The sequence below is a fragment of the Podarcis melisellensis genome (assembly GCF_964234715.1).
Source record: "Podarcis melisellensis genome assembly, chromosome: 5".
Classification (NCBI taxonomy): domain Eukaryota; kingdom Metazoa; phylum Chordata; class Lepidosauria; order Squamata; family Lacertidae; genus Podarcis; species Podarcis melisellensis.
The window spans coordinates 50,853,586-50,864,084 of NC_138537.1; the positions used below are offsets into that span (position 1 = coordinate 50,853,586).

Below are 10,499 nucleotides of genomic sequence, written 5' to 3' on the forward strand. Positions count from 1 at the left end.
GTGACTCAAACCTATGAGCAAAGTCCTAGTCATTTCTGCTGGACTGAGTTAAATCAATATGCTGAATGAGATTGGGCCAGCTTTGGTAATGGAGCTAGCCAAAATTGAGAGGAGGATATTTACTATTTTGCTTTTCTCGCTTTCTTTTTTTTCCTGATGTGTCTGATATTTATGGGTGTACTGCAGATAATCTGACTAGCCATGCATCACAAATGTTTGAAGGCCTGGAGGTCTCACACAGTAATCTGCTTTCCAAATTCTAAGAACTGGTTGACTTAATCCTGAATTAAATACCAAAGATTATTTATTTGTCATTATGACTGCTAGCAATGGAATCTGAGATGCACTGAATATTTAATGGCAGAATTCAGCTGGATACTGAATAACTGGAAAATTTTAATTTTGCTTAACAAACATTTTTTTCATAAAACCCCCCCAAGCTTAAAGGAAAAAGTCGACAATATATTAAAGCAGAATGTTAGCAACTGCCTCCCCCCCCCAAACACTTCTGATCCTGGTAGTTACTCAGCCTTACCGAATGTAATGTATAAGAGAGAACACATTATGGGTGCAGATAGAATAAAAGACATTATAGGTGAAGATAGTACCTACTTTTGATTAAAGTGGTGTACCAGAATTTTTGTTCACCATAATAATTTGTCTAAGAAGATATTCATCACCAAGTAAAGTTTGTGAGTTGTGAAGGAAAATATAGTTCTACAATACAAAATACAGTACAAGACCTTCAACCTCTGTTGTCGTGTAACATCTTTGCCAACTGCAGCACTAAGTTCAGTCCATCTGAAGATATCTAGTTACAGATAGGTAGCCGTGTTGGTCTGCAGCCATGTTGGTCTGCATGCACACGAAAGCTCATACCAAGAACTAACTTAGTTGGTCTTTAAGGTGCTACTTGGAAGGAATTTTTTTTGTTTTGAAGATATCTAGGTACACAAATCTAATTCAGAGTTTAGAGGCACCCCAGAAATGAATATATTGAGAGTATGAGTAGCGAGATAGAAGTGGGTCAACTAGTTGTTCCAGTTTTGAAAGGAAATTTTAGAAAAGCAACTTGTTCTTCAGACATTGCTGTTGAGGACAAAACTAAAACTAAAATAGATGCTGTTACATGCCCAGGCAATTGGTAACTAGGCTCTGTCTGCTGCTCTTTTGCATAAAAGCTGGAACTGACTGTCCCAATTAGATTACAATTACCCCTGCTCAGAGGTCTTGGATAACACAGGCTTTTTAGATGCAAAAGAGTCATTCTTCAAAAGGCCAAGGGATTTCTCCTTGTAAGGCAGAAAACAAGCAAGGCAAATATAAATGATTCATAACTGTAACCCTGACCATTCTCCCTCCAAATTCATTTCCCTCAGCCTCACACTGTCTTTCTGTTCCTGCATTTTACCTTTATTTATCCTTCAGGCGTCTTTCCGTATATTACATCCTATTTCCCAAGTCTGTCTATGAGAGTGGGCTAATGTTAGGGCTGCAAAACTGATAGAAAGGTACCAACTCGGCCAATTAGGGGCTTTCTGGGCCCCGTATTGCCAGTCAAAGGATACAAATGTTGATTTCCCATTATTATTTTAAAGTTGTGTATTTTTATTTTTATTTTTATTTTGCACATATATGCTTTGTGCAAGTATGCATACTGGGGCAGGTGAGTCCCACAGATGTAGACTCTCTATTTCTACCCAAAATTGAGATTGAGGACTTCATTCGGGAACCATACCGTGAGTGGGAAATGAAACACTGAGCATCTTTTTGCCAGCAGGAAACCTAAGAGTTTTAGCTGAATTCTAATCTCCATTGGGAAAGATTCACTGCCTCCCCCTTCTCTTTCCCCTAGGTAAGAGTTTCTTGCCTAGAAGTATGGATAAGGCATCAGAAGGGGACACTGAGGAGCCTCTTAAGACTGATTGACTGGAACCCTCAAAAAGCCCTAAGACTGAGTAATCTGCTTTGTGTGGATTGAGTTCTTTCTATGGGCTTGCTTGATTTGAAGCTAGTAGTTTGGTCCACTTGTTTGAGCTATATACTTTGGGTTCTCTGCTATGGATTCATAGAATAAGCTGTCTACAAACTAGATACTTTCAGTGTTTCCCATCTTTAAAATGGATACACATTTTTAGAATATTTCCCTGGTGTTTAATTTCTTAATAATAATGTGAGTGACAGACATGGTCTTAAATTAGTTTTGCACTTTTAGTTCTTCCTATGTGAGACATTTGTAGCCTATGTCATATCAACTGTGTTGGCCTGCATCATTTATAGAAGGGTTGCTTGGCAGTAGAAGACTTGGAAGAGGGCTATAGCTCAGTGGCAGAGCATCAGTTTTGCATGTAGATAGTCCCAAATTCAATCCCCAGCGTCGCCAGGAAACACTGGGGGAGACTCCCTGTATGAAACCCTGGAGAGTGCTCCTAGTCAGTGCTCACAATACTAAGCTAGATGGATTTGACTTGCGGCATGGAAGCTTCCTATGTACATGTAATGTAATAACAGACTTATGTCTCTGGTAGTTTCCTATGGGCGCTGTTCCTTTTGCACTGGGCTCCAGCCCAGACCTTGCCCGACTAGGTACCCAAATTTTGTTGTCTTGGAGTGGAAAACTATTGTTGCAGTAAACATCTGAAATGACAAGTATGGCTTGCACTATGAAAATCACCTCTTCCTGTTCACCCTTCTTTATCACTGGATAGTGGCAACCAGTACATTTGTTTTATAGGGAAGATAAAACAAATCCGAAACTGATTAAACTTTAAAGCACATAGCTTTCTCTCCTTCGGCTACTGCTTGGTGATAGGGGCTTGGAAGAATAGCATGCTTTCCACATGGGCCACAGCTAATGTCCACTAAGGAGTTGGATTTGCCATGGAGGAGGTGGCAAAATGTGGAGTATGGGGAAGCTTTGAAGTAGTCTGACAAGGATAGATTTTAACAAGAAACCAAGAAGAAATGAGTATCTGAGACAAAAGCAAATGGGACACTTTATGCTTCTAATGTTTTTCTTTCTCCTTTGCTAAGCTCCTATCAGGAGACTGTCAAACCTAACCACAATATCAACAGCAAAGATAGTGATGCTTTGATCATTACTCAGATCAAGCAGGTTTTCCCTATTATATGGCATCTATTTGAAGTGAAAATGAAGCACCGTGAATCTCTTTGGAAATGGCAGGATTTTGTAAGGGATAGCATCAAATACCAGTTTTGTAGAATATTATCATTAATTTCAGTACAAAAGAAGAAAAGAATGAAAAGAAAGAAATTGTTACAAGCCACTGACATTTCCGATAAAACTGAATATTCTGTTGCTTTCCCAATTTAGTATTATTGATCATTTCCATATTACTTTAAGTATGCAGTGTGCTTTATAGTGTGCTTTTCCTTATCTCACAGATCCTCACAACACCCACTTTTCAGATGGTGAACTGAGGCTAAGAAAGATTTCTCCCCCACAGATTTTAAGCCAGGATTTCCAAAACCCAATACTATTATTCAACAGATTATATTTTTAGCAAGGCTTTGGGCTTTCACTGGAACAGGTAAAATAGAAAACATAAGCAAAAAAGTCTGGGTAAAATGAAGACATACATTTTGTGTTTCAAGGACTATCATTTCTTTGATATGTATGACATTTCTCTGTCAACAGCTCATTCTGATTGGCATGTGGGATAACAGCAGAATGAGATTTCCAGGGTAAATACATGGATTAAAGGAGATTATACTAGTAACTGTAAATGGATGATAAATGCTTTAGTTTTCTGTATTTCTGGGAGGAAAAAAGTCTGTTCCAAAGCATGGTCATAAGGGATGTATAAAATTAGATGGTCCTTATCACACTACAGGGTCTCCTATTTGCATTTACCCCATTTTTAAAAAGTTTACTTCCCTAAAATGAAGCAAAACATGGAAACAAGCAGTTCTGCTTGAATTATGAATTAGAACATGCATATGCATATGTATGTGCACTGATCATTTTGCATAATTTATTCCAGTCATAAGATTTGAGGTTACTGACTGTAGAATTGGAGTGGGAAATTTTTTTAACTTCCTAGTTACAGCTTTCCATCCTTTAAGTTCCAATCACCTAGCTCTTGCTGATCTGCTTTGACACTGATTTAATAGCAGAAAACAGAATCAGCTGAAAAATGCAAACTACAAACTGTAAGTCACTAATGTTGCAGAGTCTTCACTGTTTACAATAAGGTAAGGTGGAGTTTTCTCTTCTACCTTGGCGATCACACACGATTCAGGTGTGGTTAACATACTACACTATATTCTTGTGAAGTCACAAATCAGTGAATAAGGATTTCCTTGAAATCAAATTAGAAGAACAAACAGCATTGTGAGAGCAGAGGTGCGTCTTCTTATGATTAACTGATTCACTATTAATGAGCAGACACACTTTAAAAGTAGAAACTGATTATTTGGGTGGAAAGGATCTATCATGCATCAAATATCTATGCTAAGAAGTCTGTGTAATTGGATTTTTAAGAAGTTAGGTGCAGTGTTAGGGAGCTGCTTGAACACAGATCTTTTTAGCTTCCAAAATTTGCTTCCAAAGGTTATTTCAAGGCACTTTAGTTTATAAATCTGCCAACATAATTGCCTCTCAGAGAATGTTTATTTTGCTACATATTTAGGGATGACAGTTGTGGTGACAGCTGCTTCCATGTGGTGAGTCCAAGACAAAGTACTACTGAATGGGATTTTGTTCCATAAAAGAAAATAGCACTGATCTGCCTACAATACAAATATTTGATTTAATGGAGTTGTAGTTCATATCATTACTTAAATGAACATACTTTTCCATATCCTAACCAAAAATTGACAGTGAAAAACAAGAGGGTACTTTAGGTAAGGAGGTAGAAGTGAGCCAAAAATGAGGGAGAGGGGAAGCAGAAGTCTAAAGGTGACATGAAGGACACCAGGGTCTTAGAGAGGGGGAGCCTGGAGGAAGGGAACAGAGACGGTAAACTGGGGACTGAAGAAAGAGGAATAGGGGAAGAAAGGTGACTGCCTCAGAACTACATGTATGCCATCTTTCGTTCCATGATGGAACAAAACAAAAGAAGATGGGAAATGAGAGCACCTTGATTCATTTTAATAGGGTTTGGCTACAGATAAACCCAGTTGAAATGAATGGGGGCTGAAATGCAGCCTTGCTTTGTGAGCTGAGTCCAACACAGCATCTTTGAACACAGAGGTGGGAGATGAGGAAAGGATGGCTAAGGGCACCTGATTTGTACCTTTCAGTTCTTCTTCGGTTTATGATGCATTCAGTAAATGTACTCTCTCTCTCTGAATAATGGGTGCAAGTGAAGTTAATGTTTATAAATAAGGCTAGCAAGAGTAGAAACCCTGGCATAACATTAAGATAGTGCTCACACCATTATAAATGAGAGTTGATGAACCAGGATATTTTCATATGTGCTTGCAGAGTGCTTTAGTGCACTGAAACGATCATAATAAATGACAGAACCTAGTAAAAATGCCCAGTGTGTAATTATAAACAGTATTGATGAAATAAAAATGAAGATGTACTTGTTGAGCTCCATGGTGATCTATGTTAACCACTGATTAGCCATTCTAATTCCCATTATTTTCTCAGTAGGGTTGAAATTTCACTAGAGCCATTTGCATTAACTTTCATAGGTACAGGGATCTCTGATATTATTAATATACTAAGTAATGAGTTCATTGCACTAATGCAGCTGCATTTAGTCCTCAGTTACTGGGCTTTTACAGGAGCTTTTGGGGGGGGGGAACTAACCAAGGAAATTGCAGCAATGCTGAAATGTGAAGCTTTTGGTTTCAAACGGCATTAGAGCACCATCTTTTCTGTTTTTAACTTGCCTGCATGACAACTCTTGCCTAATCTGGTTGTTGTTCTAAATTTCTTTGTGACATTATGGTTAACTTCTTTAATTTTCATTTAGAGTATTAAAGATTCTGCACTGATGGGTCTTTACTGTAATTATCATAGTGTGTTCCGTATTGTGAATGTTCAGATTCTGCATAACAGTGTGGAAATGCCAGTAATTTAATCTAATAAAGTTATCTATCCAGAATGGTATCTTACAATAATATGTATTTAAAAGGGGGGTGTATTCCAATTATCCGCCTAACCAAAACTAGCAGGTCATCTTTAACACCCTTCACTTTAACAAAGGAGAAAGCGTTAGCATGATAAATTTTTAATTAAAATGAACAATAGAGGAATGGGGAAACTTACATTTCTCAGCCAGCAAATAAAACTAAAGTATAAAATGTTGGTTTCTTATTCTGGAAGGTAATATGGTCTTCCATCAGTTAGTATGTAGCTGTATACAACAAAATGGGGGGGGGGGAGAGATTCAAACATCCCACCCTGGGTATTTCTATTTAAATCTGATTACAGTGAAATAAAACTGTAGCTATTAAAGGTTTAAAAGAACTACAAATACAAGCAGTAAAAGAAGACAGTTAGTAAATGAGGTAGTAAAACATTTCAGCAGGGCAAACAGTTTATAGCTCACTGCCTTCTGTAGCAGGCGGCTCTATTCACCAAAGCCTCACGTGTGGTTCCCTGAATTGCACTTAAGCCTGCAATTAACCTTTCACGCCTAATGAAGCTGTTTTGCTGGAAAATTAAAATGTATAGTATTGCCTGCTCTTGCAAAAGTTGTGGGGAGCAAGGAAAGCTATCTCAGAATGAATCCATTTTCAAAGCCTATTGTTCAAATGTAAAATTCAAGTGTTGCACTTACATCTTAAATTGCACACCACAGTTTGCAAGGCAATCTGCTTTATTGTGGTACATTTTATTTCTGTACTTATTAATTGTTCTGCATAATTGTTAAAAATAAAAAACCCGCACACCAGTAATTTTATAGTTAGGCATTTAGTGCTTGAGGATCAACTATTACCACTAAATTGCCATTAGGGAAGACTATAGTTGTTCTATGCACAACCAAGATAATATTGTTTTTTCTTGTTTCTGGTGTTGTCTTTTTAAAATAATAATGTCATTTTCTCTGGCATATTGGATTGGCCGCTCCTTTTAATGGTGTCTCTAGCATTCACTAAAGGAAACTATAGATTGTTTCCTAACCAAAGGTTATGAAAATAGTCATCCCCATTTCTGTAAAGCTAAAACTGATTTGATAAATCCTATTCCAAGATGGACTTGGAATTCCCTGACCTCAAGATCACAGAGAAGCTTCTGACCTGTACATGTGACTCATTAATTCTGCTTCTGTGATTTGATACTGAACCATGCTGATTCTACAGTACTACTGCTACAGAACTGAAGAAACAGAGGCTCTCAGCTCAGGAGGGAGTATTTTTAAAGGGGTAATGCATGAAGTAAATTATAACAAGCCATGAAACTAGGGGTGACAAATGGGAGATATCATAGGATTTACATTTCCAGCCAATAATATTAACTCTAACTGTTTGGAAACACAACCCTATTAAATAAAGGTAAAGCATATAATAAATATTTAAGCCCCAGCATTTTTATTGACTCTTTGGTTGCATTTTGATGTAAATTCTACTTGCCAGCAGCGTCTGTGCATCATTTTGACTTGGTAAATGAAATTCTTTTAGACCGCCAGTCTGAAGTAATGAATTGTTCCCCTAGTTAATTGTACTGCTTTGATAACAAGGAACTGTGTTGGGCCTAGAGAACACGGTAAGTGAATTCCATTGGATGATTTGTGTGACGTTTTGAAAAATGATCTTCTGGAGTGACTTGATATTAATGGAACTCTAACAGCATGCAAGCATGTCCCAGTATGCAGTTTTAGATTGAAAAGAAGCAGTTCCTTCTGAATAGTGGAGTAAGAGGAACAGCATCCAATAAAGCATATTTCAAGAAAATGAAAACTTGGGAAAAGCATGTTAGGTTCAGCTCTTTTGTGAGTTCAGGGTGTCCGGTAAAAAGTGCCTTGATGTGTTTTATTGGGGAGCACATTCTATCCCTAGCCTGATCCTAGATCAGTTCACTAACTGTAACAGGAAAGCGGTAACATTTGAAGATTTAACTAAAGACAGTTGCTGACAAGCAAGTATCAATCTGGTGCTTGCTTGCTTGCTTGTTTGCTTACTACTAAATCAATTCACTAGTATGACCTGGTCTGTGGAGACTGAATGACACTTAAAAATGCTGCACAACAATGCCTAAGTGTGCCAGAGAAGTGGATGCACTGGCACTGGAAATGAGGACAGGTCATAGTCTGGTGCAAGGGCATCAGACTTGGCCTTGCACTGGAGCCAGAGCACTAGTCGTATGTGCTAGAAAAGCATCAATGAAAGTGAAAACTTGAGGCTAATATCAACTGGAACCAGTCTAAGACAAGAGCCATGCATATGGAAATTTTTAAATTGTTCTCAGAGCAAAGAGAAAGACAGAAACAAGAGGTTTCTCAACTACAAGCAGGAGTGGGCAGTACAGAAACACACACACAACATATGAAAACATACCGTATTTGGTATTTATCAGAGCATGACCTAAAAGGAGAAATAAAGATGTAAAAGGTCCTTGGACAGCTATGGTAAGCTGACTTGAGCTCTCTACCAACCTCCAGGATACACATTTCTTACTGACTTACAAATTCAAGAGTTCTTCAGTAGCCTGAACATTGGGTTTAGAGTCCTGTGGATGTCTGATGTCTTTTTGCACCTTGAAACTACATTAATGATGCAATCCTGTGCATGTTTCTTTCTAACCATACTCTCAGGTAAATGTGTTTGGACTGCAACCTAGGTTATATTTTTAAGATTGGTGGGCACCAATTAATTTGGATCTTTCTTTCATCCCGAGGGCTCAAAGCAAGTCCTGGTTTTCTGTCCAACTAAGCTTTCTTCAGAAAGGGCCCACTGAAATTAATGAATGTAAGGTAGTCATTTCTATTAACTTCAATGGGTCTACTCCAACTACCGTTGGCTACAACCCCTAGCACTTCTTCTTACGAAGGACAATTTCATGCTGAACACTGCTATTCCAGCCACCAATGCCATAGTGCTACTGAATGATGCAGAGTCAGAGAATGGCAAATATGATGTGGGAAATGATTTCATGGCCGCATGCTTGTGTATGTTAATTTGTATGGATCCATTAAAGGATCCATGAATTACGGTCAAACTACATCACACAATGTGGCAAGGCATGCTTGATTATGTAATTTAAATATCATTCACATGTGCAAAAGGAATAAGGACTGTGGTGCAGTTTCTCATGCTGCAGTTCCAATAAACATCTATACATATACACATACATACATACATACAGATGACACAGACACACACACACACACACACACACACACACACACACACACACAACTATTTGTCATAGGAAAGAAGTTCCCAATGGTGGTAGTGCCAGCTTCCTTTCTGTGGTAAACAGGCATTCCAGGCAAGGAGGGTTTTCTTTGGGACCACTACAAAAGGTATTTTTCACATGCACCACATGTGATCTGATCCCCCCTCCATGCTACCTGAAGCATAATAAACAAGCATCACCAAACTATGTGTTTAGTGCAATGTGAGGAAGTGATCCTGAGCAGGGAGGAAGATTAAAGGAAGCATCTTTGTAGGAGCTTCACAGCTCCGCTTAACAAGAGTCAGGCTGTGGGACAACAAAGCAAGTGAAAAGAATACTCTGACTCATGAGAAGAAAGATGGCCCTGCCCTGAGATGCTGCCATAATTAGTATCATGGGGAAGCATCTGACAGCATCCAGAATGATGTGGGGAGAGATAAACTAGGCTTCTTCTCTGTGAACAGCAGGGAAGAATTTTTCAACAAGTTGATCTACTCTTGTGGAACCTGGAAAAGCATATAGTGAATCCAAAAGGCTACTTCTACATTTTAACTTTGCCCCCTGAGAAATACCGGTAACTGTCCCTTTTGAACCCCGTTGGGTCTTCTGACAAGCCATGAAACATTCTTTGCACATGTTGGATTTTGCCCTTTGTATCTGTGCTTTTGCAACATGGAAATGATTTTGATTCAGTAAAAAGTATGAGAGGGAATATTTTACAGATACATCTAATTTTTGCATACTGACATGTTGACAAGCTATATATCCACTCAGTGAACTGAAGAACAGTGTATGGTGGCACAATGAGAAATCAAAGTCAAGAATCTTCAAATATTGTATGATATTTAAGTATCAGCATTCTCATGGCTGTTCTTAATTGACAAAACACGCAGAGTTGCAGTTAGTAAGGCAATTCACTGATGCCTCCTTTCCCCTGACCTTGCACACATACTGATGTCCTCAGTGCCAGCGTAAGTCTTTTATGTTCTTCCAGGCCTTTTAAGATCTTGTTTTAAGTATGTAACATGGTTGGGGATTTTAATGTGCTTTTCGTGATTCTGCTCAATGGCACAAAGAACTATAATGTCTTTTTTTTGCAGCCCATGGCAGCCATTTTGTGCTGGTACCCACAGCACTTTTATCAAGATATGATCCGGCACCTCTCTTCTTTTTTTTACCCAAA

The 10,499-nt window shown here is 38.4% G+C and overlaps 1 protein-coding gene and 1 long non-coding RNA gene across 6 annotated transcripts in view; one reads left to right on the plus strand and one right to left on the minus strand.

Annotated features, from left to right (window-relative positions):
- ATRNL1 (attractin like 1) overlaps nucleotides 1–10,499 on the plus strand; it is a 515,103-nt gene that overhangs the window by 500,409 nt on the left and 4,195 nt on the right. The window contains exons 29-30 of one of the 3 annotated variants that reach the window (XM_081912147.1): nucleotides 7,634–7,684; nucleotides 8,816–8,865. The exons of 1 other annotated variant lie outside the window; for it this stretch is intronic. In XM_081912147.1, the coding sequence (XP_081768273.1) occupies nucleotides 7,634–7,684; nucleotides 8,816–8,850 (86 nt within the window). In that variant the 3' untranslated portion in view covers nucleotides 8,851–8,865. Of the gene's footprint in view, nucleotides 1–7,633; nucleotides 7,685–8,815; nucleotides 8,866–10,499 lie in introns of those variants that run through there. One more of the 3 variants, XM_081912145.1, reaches the window with a different exon arrangement.
- The window catches only part of LOC309370427, a 107,769-nt gene that overhangs the window by 24,336 nt on the left and 72,934 nt on the right, over nucleotides 1–10,499 (minus strand). The window lies entirely within an intron of this gene.